General features: G+C 34.8%; 1 protein-coding gene across 3 annotated transcripts in view; it reads left to right on the top strand.

The window, feature by feature from the left end:
• Nucleotides 1-21,645, top strand: part of LOC123691653 (neurogenic protein mastermind-like) — a 36,345-nt gene that overhangs the window by 8,405 nt on the left and 6,295 nt on the right. Inside the window, exons 2-5 of one of the 3 annotated variants that reach the window (XM_045636158.1) lie at nucleotides 5,388-5,595; nucleotides 10,713-11,462; nucleotides 16,358-16,481; nucleotides 21,492-21,611. In XM_045636158.1, coding sequence (XP_045492114.1) covers nucleotides 5,388-5,595; nucleotides 10,713-11,462; nucleotides 16,358-16,481; nucleotides 21,492-21,611 — 1,202 coding nt within the window. Of the gene's footprint in view, nucleotides 1-5,387; nucleotides 5,605-5,773; nucleotides 5,798-10,712; nucleotides 11,463-16,357; nucleotides 16,482-21,491; nucleotides 21,612-21,645 lie in introns of those variants that run through there. The other 2 variants (XM_045636157.1, XM_045636159.1) reach the window with 2 other exon arrangements.

Here is a 21,645-nt window from a genome sequence, read left to right as displayed (position 1 = left end):
CCGGAATTCTCAATCAAGGGACACTTTCAAAAAGAAATTGAAAGCTTATTTTCTTATTATGCAGAAACAGTCAACTTAAGTAGCTACTTATTGTTATTATTATTTTTTTTGTTCTTAATAATTTCTAGTTAAGTCTATAATCTATTGGCCATTTAATAAAAAAATTATCCTTAATTTAGTTATTTTTTATATATAATTTTTTTTTCTGTTGTGTTGAAATAGATATCTTTAACTTCTTCTACTTGGTGCTAGCAGTATTAATTCATAAACTCTACACTCAGTCATTTTAATTCTACACATTTTAATTGCTGATCTCATTTTCCTCTCAACTCACTCAGCCGATTTTCCTCTCTGACTGACAAACAATGATACATACTTACTTTTAACATGTAAACTTTCATACTTTATAATAGATACATTTATAGCATAATTTAGTCCGTAATCGCTACATTAAAGTTAGAATACTCTTTACAGTCACTCGACTCTTTATTTAATATGGTGCTGACAGAATAACAGCGTTACAGCCTCTGCTGTAACATTTATGCTGAGTCAGTAATCCCTTTCCCTGAGGTGATACAGATATAATATAATATAATATTATTACGTCTACATGTAATGTTATACCTTTTTTTAAGTTATAAGTGTTGTCTGAATTTTAATGTATCTACTGTATCATCTTTTTTTTGGGAATAAATGTGTTTCTATTCTATTCTATTCTATTCTTTTATAAATCATTGAGTAACTACTAACTACTGATCATACGTCCAGACACATGAATCAGATACGAATAATAAAATAAACCACAGGCGTATCGTACCTATTGCCCAATAAATTAGTAAGGTGGGATGGCACTTAATATAAAACGTGTTTATTATTTTATGTCTAACTATGTAAAAGAAAATCAATCGAGACCAAGGCTGGTTGCAGAGCTTGACCGACCATCAGTGCGTACGTCAGTCGCTCTTGTCATATGTATGGAAATTCATAAAACCGTTCATAGCTAGACCGACCATACGCACGCGTATTGTCATGCGCATTAGTGTCATAGTCCAATTGTTTATGCGTATCGTCAGGACCGACGGTACGCACTGACGGTCGGTCAAGCTCTGCAACCAGCCTAAACTACCAATAACCAGCGCGTACCTTGTAGACACACTCTAAACAGAGTTTTAAAATTACGATAGCAGGAAATTATCATAATTTTTTATGTTCCATCTAATTTATGTACCTATATCCCAAATTGAAGAATGTTATGTAAATTTTAAATACATAATATGTAAACAATTTAAAGATTTAGATTTATTTTATAAATTGTTGGTACCTAAAACATGAAATCACAGTCTTCTTATTTATATGAGAGCAACATTATATTATGTTGGTACACGACGCGACGGTGCGGAGAAAGTAGTTAATATATAGAGTGCAGATAAGATTTGCGTCTCCTATGTCATTTATATTGAATGTGGAAATCAGACTAGTTTAACCTTTCCAATTGAGCAAATAGAGGCCATCATCATAAAACTAAGAAATAGTATAGCATACCTATATTTTGAAGATTTTCTATTTACCTATTGGTCTAAGATCCGAATATAAGTCGAAATGCAACGGCGTGATAATAGAATGAGACCAATCTTCTATACATATAATAAATCTGTAGAAGGGTCAACTCTGTACATTGAAAATATTGAAAAAATAAATAGCAGTACAGTATTACTGGATCGATACCAAACCCAAATATGTGATTAAAAAAAATTTTTGTCTGTCTGTCTGTCTGTATGTTCAGGCATCACGTGAAAACTAACGGTTCGATTTCGATGAAACTTGGTATAATTATACCTTAATATCCTGGGCATAAAATAGGATACTTTTTATGAAAAATACGTAGAAAAAAATAAATCTTAATGTTTCCGCGCGGATGGAGTCGCGGGCGGAAGCTAGTTTTATAATAAATTTAGTGTATTAAAAAATGTATTAAAAATTACAGCGCTGACATATTTTTTTTTCATCATCCTATCAAGTGAAAGTAACTGGTATCGACATACCTGTTTATACCTGCCAACCTAGCCGTTTGTCCCGGTAAATATTAGAAAACGACTATGACTGCACATTCTGTAGGTTTCATACTTTAAGTTTAATAAAAAAAATTTTTATTATGTTGATACTGCAATTAATTAAAAAAAATGTTTTTTTTTAATTCATTAAAAATGTCCTGTCCAGGATTTTCCCAGTCAACCCATTTTTAATACATTTTTTAATACAATAAATTTATTATAAAATTGGTCTCATTCTATTATCACGCGGTTGCATTTCGACTTATATTCGGATCTTAGACCATATTAACTGACTTTATTTCATCACATTGAAAACCAATAAACACTGTGATTACGTTTACGTGTAGTTTTATAAGTCTTTCAACTCTCTCCAGTCTCTTTCCAGTCTCAAAGCCAGCTCCCCCGACAATGTACCTATTATGCAGTTTTATGTTATAGGTAGGTAACTTGATTATTATTACTGATATTATGTCGGATGTATGGCAATCAAATTTAAATGGGATGAGAAACAAACCAGACGCTACTTAAATTGCAAACGCAAACAAACAAGTGAGCAGGTGGAAAAGCTCAGGATAAAATATAATAATCTTCGCTTGAATGATGTCAGTGACATATCGTGACGTCCAATCAAATGTTCTGACTTATCGATGGCGTTGTTTGCGTTGTGTGCGACACTTACAAGTCACATCGGCTGGTCAATGAACTGAACAAAAACACCTACGAGTTTATAGTGCGTCAGCGTGCGATACGCCTTTAGTCGCTCACCCTTCAACCAGAAGACGGCCATATCGTTCCTCGCGTCCCTTAGGTGTCCCCCGATGCATCAATGAAGAATCGGCTTGCCGCAGACAAAAAACCTTTTAAGTCAACGTAGTAAGAGTGTGGATGCCGTTTCCTCAACGAGTCGAGTTCTAGCTCAAGCGTGACGAACAACGTCATTACTATATTCCGTTGACTTAAAGGTTTTTCTTTCGGGTTCAACTAACCTGACAGCCTGTGTATACTTGGCACACGAACTCAAAGACGTACTTACCCGCTGACAAAATAAGAGTGAAAATCAAGCTAACGTTTCAGTAGAGTTGTGATTAATTGTGTAAATTATAAACTACCTAAACACTATAAGTATTGCTTAATAAAAGTAACTTATAGGTATTTATAAAAAAAATCTTTAGTTTTATGTCTAACTAGCTTCCGCCCACGACTTTGTACGTGCATCCCCGTTTTTCCCCGTTCCCGCAAGAATTTCGGGAAATCCTTTCTTAGCGGATGCCTACGTCCTAACATCTACCTGCATGCCAAATTGCAGCCCGATACGTCCACTGGTTTGGGCTGTGCGTTGATAGATCACTATATCAGTCACCTTTGAGTTTTATATTATAGATATAGAAAAGATATAGATTATAAAGATGGTTCTAATATTTACGAAATACCCATGCATGCCCCTTTAAGGTCTCGATTTATAAATGCCGAGATTTCTCAATGCCCAGCTACTGGGCGCTCAGACATATAATGGACTTCAGTAGTGCCTTCGTCGGTAATATCATAAAATTACCTATTTCACTCAGAGAAAGTAATTTATTGCAGTTTCGACGTACTGGTACAGTAAATTTCACACGCAATCCGAGAAACTGAATACTCTATGAGAGGTTGAGTGAAAAAGAAACTTGTACAACAATCTATATTTTTATTTAAAATACCTTTGTAATTATTTTTTGTTCTTAGTATCCATAGATTTATTCTATATTATAGTGTATTTATACCATATTCCTTGTGTAGTCTCTATCTTGTATGAAAAGCGACTGGTTAAAAACTAACTACCTAAATACTTAAGATGCTAAATAGCATCTATAGCAAAATATCCATAGCAAGGGCTTTTACTGTGCTTAGTAGTTTAGGAAAAAGAATAATATGTACATACTTCTACATATTTTGTTACCTATATTACCTATAAAGAGTGTACTTTTTATTATTTTGTAGTATGCGCGCTGATATCGAATCCGAAATCGAATGACGTGTTCCGTTGATATAAACTCGTTATGTAATGTCTAGAGGTACGAGCGAACGATTAGGTAATGGTTAAGAATACGTACATACGTTGTGTGAAATGCCTACTTTGTATGTAAAGTCTACGTAAATTTGAAATATTAGGCACCTATTAGCTTTGAAAATAAGATCCGATTTTTTTTATGTCCGTCTACTACGCACCTTAACTGCTCTATGTTACTGTAAAGTAACGTGCGATGATTATAATATTATCACTATCTGCGTATTCGGAAATGCGTACGTTTATTTCGAACTTCATAATTTGGTTTTTGAGTAAGTACATGAAACTCATTCAAGGTTACAGCATTTTAAGTAGATAGGTATAAATGGATACACTTTCGTCTGACACACGGTATTCAAAAATTAAATTTTCGTATTACATATCCAGCACAGTTGACGATAACCTTGGACAATATATCGTTTGGAAACAAATGTTTTCGTCGAATAAATGAAAAGCTTGGTAATGATATTTTTTAACGAAGTAGACTTGTCCGCATTAACATTTGCTCAAGGTGACCGTCGGAGTTGCGGCTGAGTGAGCATCACGTCGTTCGGAATACTGTTTACTGCATGTATCGTGCGCCTCCAATCGGTTTCCAGTCTCGTGATGTCACTAATAGATAGACACCTCGTATTTCGATAAGAAAAAAGAAACTTAAATTCAGGTGTGAAAATTTTCTTTTTATTGTAGCATCAGAAATAATCTTGTCCTGTTTAATAATATGGAGGGAGATGGATAAAACTTAGAAAAATACATGTTTTTCGAAGTATTTCTGTCCCATTGCTCTAAAAAATCTCTCATACGGTTTAATAACAAGTGATAACTGCGTTAAAAACAACCGACTTCAAACTTGCACTTGCAAAATTTACAAATACCTACAGACAAAAATGCTCATAAAATAAAAACTACTGGGCCTATCCGAATAAAATTTTTATGGGACCAATTCGACACCATCCCGCATCGAACAAAAAAAGAATCACGTAAATCGGTTCAGAAACCTCGGAGTAATCGGTGTACATACATAAAAAAAAAAAAAAAAATATACCGGCCGAATTGATAACCTCCTCCTTTTTTTTGAAGTCGGTTAAAAAATAAATATAAATGGCCATCATTGGGTGTCGGGCTCACGCAATATCAGTTTCATTGAATAACTTCCTTCTGTCCTTTGTTTTGCACCTCTGTCGACTTCTGTAGTAATAAGGCATTTTTCGTGATTTTAATTCCGACCATTCTCCAAACAAGAAAGCATTATACAATTAGGCTATTTATTAAAAAAAGTTTTCCTTCCACAGACGAAGAATAGAAACATATAGACGACGGCAATCGGAATGTGTGCCAAGGTTCGACCAGTCGTTCACCGGCGCCTGCGAACAGCAGAACTTGGAGACGAGTGCTCTCCAGAAGAGATTCCTAGAAGGCAAGGCCAAGCGGCAAGCGAAGAAGACAGAACGCAAGCCGGACCTGCCGTCAATTAGCAGCAATCTGCATAGCAGCGTGCATGTGAGCTGTGTGAGCTACTTTACTTAATAATTTTCTCTTTATCCTATTGCTTTAAATATTTAATAGATAATAATGGCAATTTTATGGTGTAAGTAATGTCTCAACTGTTATTCATATTTGGTATCGATTATAATGCAATAATTAAAAGCGCATTACATGTAAATTGAAAGGTAAAAGAGCAGATGTTCTCGGAATGGTACAGGTAAGTGTTACTTATAACGAAGCGGAGTTATTGTTATGGAGTTGACAACATTTTAATCTATGTAATGGAATCTGTAGACATACTCATGAGGTACCGTTAGGGATTTGGCATACCTGAGTCTGACATTTTATGGGGGATAAAACTGTTTTATTTGTGGTTTTATTTGACTGGAGTCTTAGATTAGAAGATTATATACCTACTTACTTTTGTTAGTCTAGATTTACCTTTATTGTAGATTTTCTTTAATAAAATCTAGTTTTAAGTGGCTAAATTCATGTTCCATACCATCTTTTAACAGCTTAAATTAAAAAGTTACTCAAATTAAAATCTCTGTAAAAATCACAGTGAGACATATTGAAGTTTTTACATATAGTACCTACTTTGTGACAGTAGAGACAAAAATTTGAAAAATACTGTCTTCTTTCCAGTTTCCACAAGTTTGGTGTGGAACCTTAAAAAATATTATGTACTTAAATGTTTAATAGATGCAACAAAACAATTAGAAATACTCGTAACTTTCCGTACCGATGGTGACACGTGAGGCCTCTACACGTGTCGCCGCTATTTCAACGTGTCACCGTGATGGACACACGCCACCTGTGTATAAGAAATAAAAATACGCTACAATGATTATTGTCCAGCCCTTTTATTGAGTTATATTATGTACATAGTAAATACTGCAGGACTTGTTAATTTATTGCGTTAAGATTTAGCAACATCGACAATACTTTGTTTTATGTTCGTATGGGGTAATGTTGAATTGCGTGGTCGCTCTGTATTCAGTATCGTTCATTGATTAGATGTTGCGTTGCTGGCGTTACATAAAGTTTTGTGAAGTTAAGTTTTTTGCTGCCTGGCGTAGTTAATCATTCATAGTCGTTATATTATAGCACCTCACAAGTGTATTTTTCGTTTATTTGCATGTAAACGTTGTTGGAATGTAAAAGCAGGTGGTGCGTTGTAATTAATGTAGCACGTGCTCGCAGGGACAATTGAAATCGCGCCCGGATGTAACCCGGCGTCAATTGACTCGCCCTCTGCCATCGCATCCCGTGCTTCCTACGCGCACGCACCGATATTATTGCCGAAACATTTTGTCCATTTATAATTGCGGTGTTTTAAATTGGTCTCTGTGGGGATTTTCCAAGGATTTCGTTATAATATGAGCTTTAAAACTTGCCGTTAGTCTTCAGAGTTTCTTTCATCCTGCAAATCTGAATTTATAAGCTCTATTATCTTTCTTACAGATGAGCTAGCATTTTTACGGAGAATTGACGTGATAATAGATTTATTTAAACACTAACGTAATCAAAACCATTCGAAACCTGATCATGTTATCGTCTGAATACATTATTATCTAATGATGATATTACAAGAATTCAATTATTATTACCCTTGACTGAATTTTATTGGAACATATCTATTAAATCACAAATAATTAACATCAGGCACTTAGAAAATCCTTCAAGCTTAATTTGTGCTTTTAAATAAGAGATTTTGAGACTTCTCGTTTAAAATACAAGAATTTTAATTCTAAGCATCTCATCGTAGTCATGCAATATCCGATGTGTCATGGATTCCTCAGAGTAGGTACAGCGCTCCTAGTGATGACGCATGCAGCAGTCCTTCGTGTTACCTGTTACAAAATGGAAATTTTAAAATTTAAAACAACCACTTAAAGAAAAAAAAATAAGGAAACCATTACACTTGTCTTTAATTGTCGAACCCTACTTCAGAGTAAGGTTTGTCCGGTGACAGATTGAAAAGTGATGTTAAAAAGTTATATATATTTAAGAAATTCAGAGAAATATAAAACGGAGCTGATATCCGCATTTTCGAAAATAGCTCGCGAATTCCATATCTAATAAACTTATGTATTTACTATTTACATACTATTGTGTGATTAATGAGCTCTCGCTATATAATTACATAAAACCTTCAAAGGTATTGTAATTGTACATTGAAACTAGAAATATGGTAGGGCTGAGCAGTTCGGTTGTGTAAACTGCGCAATTTCGCAACCATTGCCTCGCATTGTCTCGCGCCGCTCACTACGGTGACCTCCGACTGCGCGCCCTGAGCAACGGCTCAGAAAACGTTCTGTAACCATATAAACGGTTAATCAGTCAAAACTGCATTTATCATAGATCTAATTCTGCTCGAGACTAATTAATCAATTCTTAGCTGGATTACCTATTGGTTTAGTGTCTTTTATAGAAAAAAAATCCTTTTTCTAACCCATTGAGCCCCGAGGAGCGCAGCGGCCCGATCGGGCCACGACACAATAGATTTTCTATTGTGTCTGTGATTCCGGGGGCTGAGTTATTAAAGAAAATCTACAAACGAGGTCCAAAAGATATTTTTGCTCGTTTGCTCATTTGCTCGTCTACCAAGGACGACATCAACATTTTTGTTCAGTAAAATTTAAAAAAAATTGAGGAATTTCCAAATTATTCGTCTTGACTCTTGATAGTGTCCAGTATTGTGGTAATTTTTTAATTAATATATATTTTAGGTATTTAATTCTCATTTTATTGTGCTGACGACAGTATAGACCCTGACCTTCCAAGTTCCAACTAATAGCAAAGTATGACGTGAAGGTTATTTTCTTCATAATTCTAAGCAGTATTTTAATTAATCCCTTTCAATTAAATATGAGAAAAGTGAAAGTTATGTGACATAAGTTTTATTTATTAAGGATTGCAATCGCGGTACTAACGTTAGGCACTGGATAAATGTTATCGCAGTCATGTAATTACAAAATGACAATGCGTGATCGTCTGCTTCGTAGGTACCTATAAAGTTTATTTACATTCATGACTGGCGGTCAACGTCTCTTTAAATTGAGGTTGTTGTAAGAACATTTTTACGATCTATTATGAAATTTTGGAGCACACAATACAAAAAACAAATATGAGAGACGCCAATGTCTGTCTGCAACGTCCATCTTGACATCTTCTCTATAATATAATGAATCCCAAAATGTGTTGGTAAGCGCATAACTTTAGAACAGCTGAACCGATTTCTTTAATTCTTTTTTTATTATATTCCTTGAAGTACGAGGATGGTTCTTATGTAGAGAAAACGTGAATATGTACCACGGGCGAAGCCGGGGCGGACCGCTAGTGTTTAAATATAAAAAGAAAATTGTATTGAAACGTTTAATTGATGTAAAATTTCTTTCCATTATTGCTCTCATTGCACTCCCATAGTGAATCAATGTCTTTAAATAGCTGTCGTTGCGCGAGGAGGCGAATGTACGCGTAATGTGAACATTTTGTTTACTTCGCGTACACGTAAGTTAGTAAGTGTTCTATTTAAACACGTGATCTTTTAACAAGGTCTTTTATAGTTTCTAACTGATCTGTTAATTTATTTTCTAACTTTGGAAAGCATTAAATTATTGTATCGAAACATTTACATAGTTATGCTGACTGACGCTATATTATTTTGTATCGACTGGGTGTAGTCAACTTGGAATTGGAAGTGAAGCTCGTTGTCGACAGGAAATTAAACGTTTACAATGATCTTTTCATTGTGTACTCTTAACTGCTGTGTCTTTAGGCATTCATATCGAATAACATTGATGACTATAAATTATGTACCTACCTTCCTAATCCATACTAATATTATAAATTCGAAAGTAACTCTGTCTGTCTGTCTGTTACTCAATCACGCCTAAACTACTGAACCAAATTGCATGAAATTTGGTATGGAGATATTTTGATACCCGAGAAAGGACATAGGCTACCTTTTATTGCGAAATATGTACCACGGGCGAAGCCGGGGCGGACCACTAGTATTACATAAAATTTATTCGCGACAAATATGTTGATTTAAATAACTTACACGAATCATAACTTACAATAATTGAAATAAGGCTAAGCGCGCACCACGATTTTATGCAGCGTGATTATTTTATCGCAGAAATACAACGTATGAGTTACTATGAGAATGCGCGCACATGCGATTAAATAATCGCAGCGATTTTAAAATTGTGATTTGTCACATTTTGCTGCGACTGCTCGCGACGCGATTGTCGCGAAAATGAAATGCAGAATATGAAATTGTATGGTACCGCGCGCACTGCGATAATAAAATCGCACACTCGGGCCCGGCCGGCACTTCACTTGTGTTTCGTCTGTCCAACAGTAAACATCGTAGTGGTATAGGTAGGTACTGTTTGGTAAACATAAACTCAGTAATCTGTCAAGGGTTTGAATTTATTTATTTATTTAACACTTTATTGTACAAGAAACAAAATATACATAAAGGTTACAATAATAAAAAAAATAAAAAAGCACAAAGGGCAGCCCTTTGGCGGAATTTTCATTCTATAATAGCCAAAGAATTTTTTGGGATACATCCGAAGTTCATTATATTTCTGACTAGCTTTCCACCCGCGGCATCGCCCGCGCAGTCAAAGAAAAACCCGCATAGTTCCCGTTCCCGTGGGATTTCCGGGATAAAACCGATCCTATGTCCTTTCTCGGGTATCAAAATATCTCTATACCAAATTTACAGACAGACAGAGTTACTTTCGCATTTATAATATTAGTATGGATAGAATAAACTTTTGACAATTCTATCTGCTGTAAAAGAATGAGTATAGACGAATTTTCTTTTTTTTTTTCTTCTTATCCTCCGAAGTAGTAAATAAAGACAAGCAACTTGTACGAAATCCATGATGAAAGTGAGTAAGGATCACTATTAAATTATCGCTGTGCGCGCACCGTACTCTCTGCGATTTTCTACAGCGCGATTTTGAAATCGTGTCGCAAAAATTAAAATCGTGGTGCGCGCTTAGCCTAAGTTCCTCAGCCATAAAAAGTGTCAAATTTGTATTTAACTTTAAATTTTGCTTTCTTAAGTACCTTTATCACAAACAAACTCCTTATAAATGTGTTTGTTGCAGCAACAAAAATTCGGATGCGGTGATTACGAACCGCCCGCAAAATTACAATGCGGAGGTGGCAACACGGGCGGAAGCGGAGCTGGCGAGGCTCTTACGAAATTCTCCGTCGAAATAGTTCAGCAGCTAGAGTTCACTACCTCGGCAGCTGACTCCCAACCGCAGCAAATCTCAACAAATGTTACAGTTAAGGCTTTAGCTAACGCTGTCAAAACTTCTGGTTCGCCACCACCTTCTCAACCACCTAGAGTTCCAACGCCTTTAGACTGCGAAAGAGAATGTAAAGCAGAATGCAAATCTGAAGTTGCGGATGATGAATTCGTTGGTCTTGACGAATGTGCAGCTGCACTAGAAAGAGACGCCGCGTCAGCCTTCCCGGGCTTAGCCGATTTAATAGGAGAAGACGACGGCGATGATACATTTGAAGATCTCATTACTGAAATATCGGAATATCCCGAGTTTATGAAAGATTTCGATCTCGATGGTGGAAAATTGAATGGGGGAAGTATAGGTAGTTTAGAACCGCCAGAAGGGGAACCGGCACCGAGACCATATGGAGGAGGAGAGATGTCACCCGCTGCGCAAACGCTCAAACACATGGCAGAACAGCACCAACAGGCGACCGGGGGCGATTGGGCGCGATATCGAGGGTACAACAACTACCGGCCGCGGCCGACCCAGCCTACCATGGACCATTTGCATATGTCCCAGCAACAGCAATTACATCTTACGCAACCGCATCATAATCTACAGGTAGGATTTTAACTTATACTAGGTACAGATTGCAAAGATTATTCATTCATTTTTGGTATACTGGTATACACAGCAACACAATTCTATTCTATTCACAATTCAATCGAGAACGATATATTCAATTAAGTTGGGGTACAGTCTTCGCGCCAAAACTTAAACGAAACAAATGCAAAGCGCCGAAGCTTCCTATGTTCAAAGATATCGGTTGCATGTAGTATCATTTCTATGAGAATCTAATACGATTAAAGAAAATAAAACGTAATGTAACTCAAGTATATATGCAATAATTGTTTCTACTTTATTGAGTAATTCTTGACGTGAAAAGACATAAAAAAACATAGGAGTCTGGGGTATTATCGACCGGGGTGAGAGTGCGCGCGCTGCCCGTCCACTCGCAGACTGCGAAGGGTTGACGAGTGCGACACGACTATCCGTGCCTTCTTCTTCTAACTAAACCCACGCCCGCTTCACTAAATTATGTCTTAGAATTCACTGCTTCGAAATAAGTGCTAATGAACAAGCTCGATTTCGCAGCTGCTAATTTATATGCTATTAAAAATTCTGTCCAATCTACACGTTCTCACTAATACGTTATATGGAGCTTGATATAAATAACGTAACACATTACGTAGAGATCTAAATTATGTTTACTAATAAGATTCGCAAATAACACATGTGCCCGACCACATGTTACAATATTTGAACTGTAAATAAAGTTCCGTCTATAAGTGAAAAAGTTACGCGTACTTGATTCACAGATATTATTCTGCTAGGATTTATCTGTGACCTGCGGAAACAATGCGGCGATACGAATTGCAAAGTAAGAGCCGCACTTTTGTTTTGGAAAGTGTAAAGTTTTGAATAATTGAACAAGTAATTAAGTCGATACTTGTGTGCTCGCGTAGTAAAATCATGCGCCATTTCTCTCTTTAGTACTAACATATATGTATTCAAGCTATTTCGGACTTTTGTTAAATACGTGTTTTATTGCGAGTTTTAAAAACTATTATTGAACTTCGTTCATGTCATCTTAGGATGTTGAAAATAATTATCTTTATTACCATAACTCTATTCAAGGACCATATACCAAAAATTGTACAATGCGTGTTAACAACTCAATCTCATTGTAACTGCCCTAATTTACTTTTAGGCTTTTCACTTTTTTCTGGGGCATTGGAGTTGTAATATTTGTTCGCTAGACGATGACATAAAAGGGCACGGTTACTTACATGAGCAGTTATATCATGTACATATGTACATATAAAATTATGTAGGTGTAGGACTCGGGAGCATAAAGTAAGGAATTGATTTTGAATAAGTTTGAACATGTTCCCTTCCACATGTTTGCTGCATTATACCGATGCATAATATATTATGATGCTGAATTATTTCGTGCATTAAATTAATAGAAAAAGCGCAGAGTTTAGTTGATACATAGGTATATGTAAACGATGCGGACGCCATATCCTCATCAATTCGGATCTAATAAAAAATAAAGAATGCATTTCGTGGGGTCCGGATACCTTGAAGCGAGACTCAAAATAGAAATTACATCACCGGTTCGATTAACACGTTTTTAGTAAACATCCACGCGAGCCGCTCTTAATTTCCATTGTTTAAGTTGTCATCGGTTTACATTAACGGTAAGTGGTCTGTATTAGATATTCTTAGTTCCCCGTACATTGTGTGGAACCGGTCCTCTCCACAACTTTCTAAAGTGTAACAATGTACGATAAGGCGCCGCGACACGAACGATGACATCGGTATTATTCGAATGGTATAAAAAGAGCGGTCTACACGATAACTTCCTGTGAACACACGTGTCCCCACCCATTACTATCTCGCTACTCCCTTAATTAAAAACACAGTACCAAGCGCACTCAGAGATAAAAGATTTTATAAGCGAAATAATCAATACTGTTATGGGAATACGCTAGTAATTTAGCTGTAGTGCCTGTAATGGATTCGCACTATTTGAATCGATTTTATACAGCTGAATGCTGATATGAGCAAGTCTTATTCATTAGTTATTTCTACACAAACTATTAGAATGTTTTTATAAGCTTTAGAACACTTTAAATTACAAATGATATTTTTAAAATAAGTGTCTGAATGTTTATGTTGAAAAAAAAGGCTTTATTTAAACAATAACTTAAAAATAATTCAGTGAGCCTTATATACCAAGAAATAAAGAATATTAAAGGAAGTTAACCTTCTCCATGATAGGGTAGACTGAAAAGCACTAACCCTGTGCGTGTCACAATTAAGTGAAATCAATCACTTGGGTAAGCCAGAAATAGTAACAACGTTAACAAAATCTATCCCTAGACCTTAATGTATTAGTCATGTCGGAAATTCCTTTCATTTTATTTAAATGCAAAAATAAGTCATGGTGCCGTCTTATGTAATAGAGTTTTTACATCGAAGTTAGATGAGAGTTCATATAGAACAAACAATACACCTTTGTTTCTTTTACTTCTGAAGCTTCCCTTGCTTTCAAACAATACATAAACAGTTATGTTAGTATTTAATAAAATTATTGTAAGTTGTTTCACTCGGGTGTCTGATCATTTATGCCTGTATGTTGCCTGTATGAATACTAAAGGTGACATGTTGCACTCCATCGTGAATATCTCATCAACATAATATGATAATTCTTGGTAATGATTTATTGCTCATATTGCATTCTAGTATTTTCTAGATCATTACATACATATTGAACTATTGAGATTAAATTACCACATACTGTAAAAAATATAACATTCAAGTTATTTCGTAAAAAAATAATGCTAAAATATTGATAGATGTTCCTTTTGTGTTCCACGAATACCAGCATATGGTACTAAAAATTATATAAGCCATGCAGGTACAATTATAGACTTCACCTTTGACCTGTTCATGGTGGGCGTCAGTGACGTAGTTGTGTAGGCGCGCTATATATACCGTTAGCTTGCTCCTGTGACGTCACGTCGACAAGGATTCGTCGCAATCTACTGGGAATTAGATTGGGAATGCGTTTTAATTGATTAATTATTATGATTATTTTATTATTGAATATCGGTTGAATGCAGATTTATACATACAAAACAGTTTATACATGAAAAATATAGCAGCGCCATAGTTATACATATAATAATATTAAGGAAATCTACGAAAATCTAACGGGATACATGCGATACACATGCTATAGATGTATGCCGGTTTCGCCTAGTGCATTACCCCGTGGCTGCATTCGTGATAGCAATCCTCGGACGGCGCGGAAAGCCGATGCGCGACTAGATAAGCGGTGCCGTTAGCTTGTCTGGCTGTATAGTACGGCTAAGCGGCTATTACGCATATTATATTGACGGTCGACGAGTGGCAAAACCGTGGCGAGGCGTGCGGGCGGCAAAACTGGTTTGCGGCGTCCGGTAGAACCAATGTGTGAATATGTGTTCATATTATCTTTACTGGCAGCTGTCACTGAGACGCACCAAACCCCATGTACGCATCTTCCCAATGCTTCGATTTTAACCCCGCACTGGATCTACAGGAAACACTCTAGACTAAAACTACCGACAGCCGAAGAAAGTACAAATGCAGTAATTACATGTTATCGAAGTAGTATTTACTTATACGGAAACGGTATATTTCGTTGTGGATCTGCTTCGATCGGCGAAAGCGCTAGATATCCCAATTACCCATAAAGATATCCGTTGAAACAGGTTTTATATTGTGGACACGATTTAAAAATAAGTTTGCGATGGAGTCGCACTTTATAGAGTCGCTTAGGAAGGCTGAACCCAATAATTTATGTAAAATTTGTAAACTGATTTCAACTCGATCTATTTTTCTTAGAATTAATTTTTATTCGATAAAATTTGCTTTACGTTTCACATATTATATGTATTGGCAAAATTTTCCTTCTTTTTTTCTATATGTAGTAAATCTGTTCCTATAGCCACAAATTAACAAACCATTTTTATGTATATGTTACAGGAAATGTATGTAATCCGTCATTGTATACAATTCCTAGGAAATGTATACAATTCCTAAAATCGTACGGAAATGTGTGAAATAAATTATTTTATACACATTTCCTAGGAAATCTATACATTTCCTAAATAGCTATCGGAAATGTGAAACATTTAAGATATTGATATGTCGCAGGCAAGGGTTGGACTAAAGCAAAGGGGGCGCAGGACTTAAAAATTTTTTGATGGAGTTGGTGTCATTATAACACCTATTTATTATTGTTTTATCGTAAAGATTACGCTTATATAAGCATGTTTTATAGGAACAACTTTTCTCTAAAATCAAAAATAGCCGAGATATTCGCCCTCAAAGTTAGGTTAGGTTTAGGTTAGGTTAGCCGTTAGGTTAGGTTAGGTTAGGTTTGTTAAAAAAAAACTACACAGAAATAGGAGCCCCGCTTCGCGGGGCTCCGTCGACGAAGATCGAACGATCGAAGATAATAATATGAACATAATATTATTACAATTTTACGGTATGACTGTTACCCGATTGTATCAATAAGAGCTATAATAAAAAAAAATAACAACGTGTTTTATTACAGAAAGCATTTACTTTACACATTTCCTAAAACGATATAGGAATTGTATACAATTCCTAGGAAGATTATACATTTCCTGGGATATGCATGCATTAAATAGTTTTTTAAACAATATTTTATACATTTCCTAAATGGTATCGGAATTGTACACATTTCCTTGGAATTGTATACAATTCCTTGATTTCATACATTTCCGGTAACATATACACCACCATACTACACGCTACTGATACAAAGTTAAAAACCTACCAATCCTGCAATTGAACGTAACATAAATCTAAGAATTATTTGTCACATTTTTATCCCAAAATGTCATGCATTAAAACTTCACTTCACACGAAAGGTATCAGCCGCACAGCATATGCAAGTGAGTGGCGCGGGCGGCGGGCACGTCTCGGCTGCGGCCCAGCAAGGGATGTATGCGTCGTTTCAACACCAAGGCACGCCTTCATCACAGCATCACCAGGGTAAGTGAATCCAATTAAATCTTTTTATTCCAGGTTAATGCAGTCAATCAATCAATGCAAGAACAAGTCAGAAATGAGATGCTCATCTCGCTTATATTGTACTAGACCAGACACATTTGTGATTGATTGTATAATGCACCTTGTACTATAGTTTATTATAATATTATTATGGATCAGTAAAATGTTTCCAGAAGTACTAAAAATCACTTTTTCATGACATTTGGGTAAACATTGCAATTATTTGGATCCCTGTATAATACCAAAATTGGGTGACTGGGTTAATTCTCTCATTGACGAGCTAAAACGCTTAAGTCAAGCATTTGCCTAAAGAGGGGTGGACTCTGAACTTCTTTTTTCATGGTCAGTTTAATTTAAATAACTATGTGTTATTGTTATGTTTTACTTGAAATTCCTTACTTACGGTATTTACTTTAGTAAATTTTAAGTAAATTTAAAAACATACTATATATACTTACCTATACAATAATATTTGTAGTTAAAAAATTATATAAATAGAGTTTGTGATAAAAAGATTTAAAATCGATAGTGTGTAAACTGTGTATACCGATTAACCGTTTTATATTTGAATGCGGTCAAGTTCCTTGTCAAAAATCAGCCTCAGGCTTATGTTTATACAAATTTTGGCGAAAGAATAATGCATGAATATTTGGATGACGCTACGTAATCAGTTTCGAGCTCTACAGGCACTCGGTTTAAATAAAATAAAATAACCGGTATTTTATAAACAAGCACAATTGTGTCTTTTAAATTTGTATTCATAAGGAATATTAAACTGTAGCTTGATAGTTGTTATATTTTGTAGTCCAGCGATTTTAGTTACTGTTTTAAAACGGCACTCACGGATGGCTCGGATATAATATGCGTGAGTAGAAGATAGTAGACTTGGATACGGGGTGTCCCACTATTGGTATATTAAGCGCGAAGGGACTTGTAGTTTTGCATACACTGATCGCGAAAAAAATACTTAAACAACAAAATTACGTCATAATTTTTTTGCTAAATTTTCCCTGAAAATCCATGTTATCTTCTCTGACTTCGCGCAACCGGCATATACATAATATATATCATCGCTAATGTGAGCATTTTATCTATGAAAACATAATCTTAAACGATAACTCACGTGCTGGTGGCAAAGCTGGACGGGTTGCTTCATGCTTGTAATGGGTGTACACATAGAGTTTGCAGACTTCATCTTTTTGAAAAAAAAATGCGTCTGGAATTTTATAATTATTTTTTACGTACTCAGTGTATGCAAAACTATAACCTCCTTTGAGCTTAGTATACCAACAGTGGGACACCCTGTATATTTCCTCAGCTACGCTATTTGGCACTATTTGATGATTATTAGTGGGCACTAAGCTGTGAATTCTGCTATGATGCGCTCTGAATATAGAACGTAACATTAATTGTATAGTAGAAATATTGGTGCACTGATCGAATTCGGAAAGTCACCTTCCAGAAATAAAGAAATAACCAGAAAATAATTTTGATGCAATTTTATACTACACAGAAACTGAACGATATTAGATAAATGATTTTCGAAAACACATGTTTATTTGCAGTTTGAGGAATAAAACACACTACTATTCAAAGATACGTAACATAATCTTTAGCTGGTATTTTTTTACACAAATATAAAATTTTTCCTTGTACATTAAAAAACAATTTAAATGGTTTCCTTGAAAGACAATACAACCCCGTAAATAGTACTGCTGTCAATTTAATTATCTATTTGTCTAAGTTCTACATTATTTTGCCATAGATATTTTAGATTTTCTTTAATCAGAAACCGCCTAGCATAACGAATTGCCCTACGATTACCTAGTGGGTATAAACAGCGATCAATGCCGTGCGCTCACTTGAAAATTAATGATAAACAATTTGTTAACGTTTTTTGTCTCAACAAAAACATTTGAACGCAATCGCAACTTGTTTTGTTTACCTGTCCATCGACGCAGTGACTCTTTTACATAATATACCTATTAATAAACCTTTCAATAAATTATGCATTGTTAACTCCATACGGTTCAGTTTTCGGTAACGTCCGCGTCCCTATGAATATTTTAAACAATTTTAGAAATCAGTTAATTCAATCGCCACGTATTGTAGTGTATTTTTATAATTAAACTGTGCTTGAATAACAACTAAATTAGTATTATATAACGACATACAGGCTTTACTGCTCGAATGAGAAACCAGTTTTGAAGAAAACAATACACATCAGAACTTACAATTTACTGGAAAATAATATTTTTACGCACTTTTCCTTCACTGTTACGGATTAGCAATACAATAAATGGATGCGTCGCGCATATATTCAGATGTCAAGCTACTTATAGGTTTACATTGTAAAACATCGCATTCTTAGTTTATTTTTCATAACACCCGGTACAACGCACGAAGGGGTATGTGTCTAGTAGATTGCGCGTCATGAGCCATATTCAGCCTTATGCTAACGTGTTAAGTGTTATGTAAGGTCGAAAGTGGATGATCAGCAGATGAGGGAGGGGGGACGGAACATCTGAGGTTGACGATCTGCGGGAATGCGCCATGCTGAACACTTCGGGGATGTTATACATTGTTATGTTGACACGTCCACTGTCTAAGTAAATGAAAAACAATGATTTTTCCAATGGATTTCTCCTTGAATTCTCTTAATTAGCATCTTTTATACTTGAGCTGTGGCCAGGTCGGTAAAATATTATAATTAATCTTTAAAAGCTTTTTATATTATAGACTTACTATTTATTTCGATTGTAATAAAAGTATTTTTATTCATTACGTGGAAATATTTTGGGTTTTTCTTTTACGACTAGCGCAATCCGCTGAAGATGGGTACGCTTTATGATATTAAATCACAACACAACGTACCTAAATGACTGTAATTTCAGTTCTCTACTGTCATTCCTATAAATTTATTGGCTATATTCATAGATAGTATTAAAAAATAATAACTAACGCTTATTAATTTTTTACATTTGAATGGTTTTCAGAGCAAGACCGCCGATTTAGCGGGAGATCGTAGTATATCGTAAATAGCGGGTAGTTCGATAATACTTTTTTTGGGATACTTCTATGCTTTTGTGTTTTTGAACATTTCCTGGTATTTATATGTATATGTATTTATACAATGAAATTCAATACTTAAGCTTATTATTATTGTAGTGCAGTTTATTCACAATCATAATTGTGTAGTAAAAGTATTGACCTACCTATATTATTTTATATTCATTGATAAGATAAATATTGATAAATAATAAATTTAATAATAACTTAATTATAGGTTTAATATAAATAGGGAAAAAGTGTATTTCGAAAAACATAAACAAATCACGTTTTCTAATTTGTAGGAAGCGTACGTATACGGAACATAGAGCAGTAAGGAAATCATGTGATCATGCCAACTTGTTATAAATACTTGTTATTAATTACGTTCCTATATCTTGTTAATAAGTAATTTTTGTATCACTTTTTACATTATGCGTAACTGTTTTAAATACACAATCGTTTGCATTTCCAAATCTCGTAATGTTTTATTTTTATTGTAGGACGTTTTCGAATCCCTAATCCAATCGTCGATAAGTTCAAAGCGATAACCTTATATCCTGCCCTTTTTATGGCAAAGGGAGCAGGTAAGACTCGTTTGTCAGTGCGACGTGATGTGTAATTGCATAAATCTCCAATAATGCTAACGTAAAACAAATTGTTTTGTATGAATGAAATTTTAGCGAATCAATGAATTTTATCTTATATAATTTATACGTATAAAACTTATTGGTTAACGTATTTTTGTAGGAATAATTTTATCAAGTGAGTACTTGAATTAATAAATAAAAACGAACAAGAGTTGAGCTAAGAATTATTGTCACTTTCTAATTCAAGAGATGGTTCTTTATAAATTACTCACTCGCTCTGGTTTCGCTTGTTTTAAACCGGGATAGAACTAAGAAAAAGTTCTTTGAGACTTAGGAATAATGTACCTAGCTTGTTTGTGTTTACATGTGAAAGAATTTGAGAAATCGCTCAATTAAGTATTTATATTTAAAAAAATCAAAAGGATTTTCCTCATAATATTAGCGTTAAAATGTCACAAGGATTTTAATATAAACAGACAATAAAAATAATTATTAGGCTATTTACAACGTAGCTAGATAACTTGTCTAGCCTTGAATACAAGACTATTCAAGTTCGCGTCACTACAGTGTATGACTTTATGTAAATTCTATACATCATTATATATTACATACAAATACATTACATATTAGAATATATTTTGTTGAATTGATTATTCAACAAAAATATTCTAAATATACCTAACTAAAAAAATATACCTAACTGTATCTTTTATTCTATTTATAAATTACTATATTTATCTGAAAAACATTTCAGATATGTTTGTAACTCCTAAAAATAGAAAAATAACTGTACCATTAATAAAATGATAAAAAATCTAGATATATGTCTACCTATTTGCATGCTCTATAGTCTATACTCTATACCGACATACAGCTATTAGATTTCATTTCACTAAACCTGTGTTACCTACATGACTAGCTTAACTTCCTTCTTGTGGTCTGATAATATATTAACAAGATGATTAGATCGAGCTATGACAAAGTTAATATTTAAGAAGTTTTTTTTTCACCTACTTTTTATAAGATAATTTATGATCATGAAACTGTCTTTACTCATTTAATACGTAGATATGTACAATATAATAGATAATATGATACTATCTAGTTGATCCGGTGATGGAGCTTAAAGATGTCATGAACCCACCTAAACTCATAATGTATTTAAACCTTTTTTTAACACGCTTTAATAATCTTCATCTGTATGTTTGTGTGTAAGTGTAACCGACTCCTATAGACTCGATTTTGACCCACTGTAAATGGACAGATTTAAAATTTGTACACTTATCAACGATCGGTGACGATACAATAATTTCATAAGTTTTAGCGTGTTTTTATTAACTATATTATTTTCTAGGTGGTGGTTGCGATTCGTACAGCGTGTCTCAGTCGCAGAGTATGAACTTCTCGCAGGGCATGCGAGCTCGGCCCGCGGGACCCACGCAGCAGGCAGCGCCGGGACCACAACCGCCTTTGGGTAAGAATTCTATTATTAAATATTTGTGACATCC

This window comes from Colias croceus, chromosome 5 (genome assembly GCF_905220415.1).
Source record: "Colias croceus chromosome 5, ilColCroc2.1".
Taxonomy (NCBI): Eukaryota; Metazoa; Arthropoda; class Insecta; order Lepidoptera; family Pieridae; genus Colias; species Colias croceus.
This window is presented reverse-complemented; position numbering and strand designations above follow the sequence as displayed.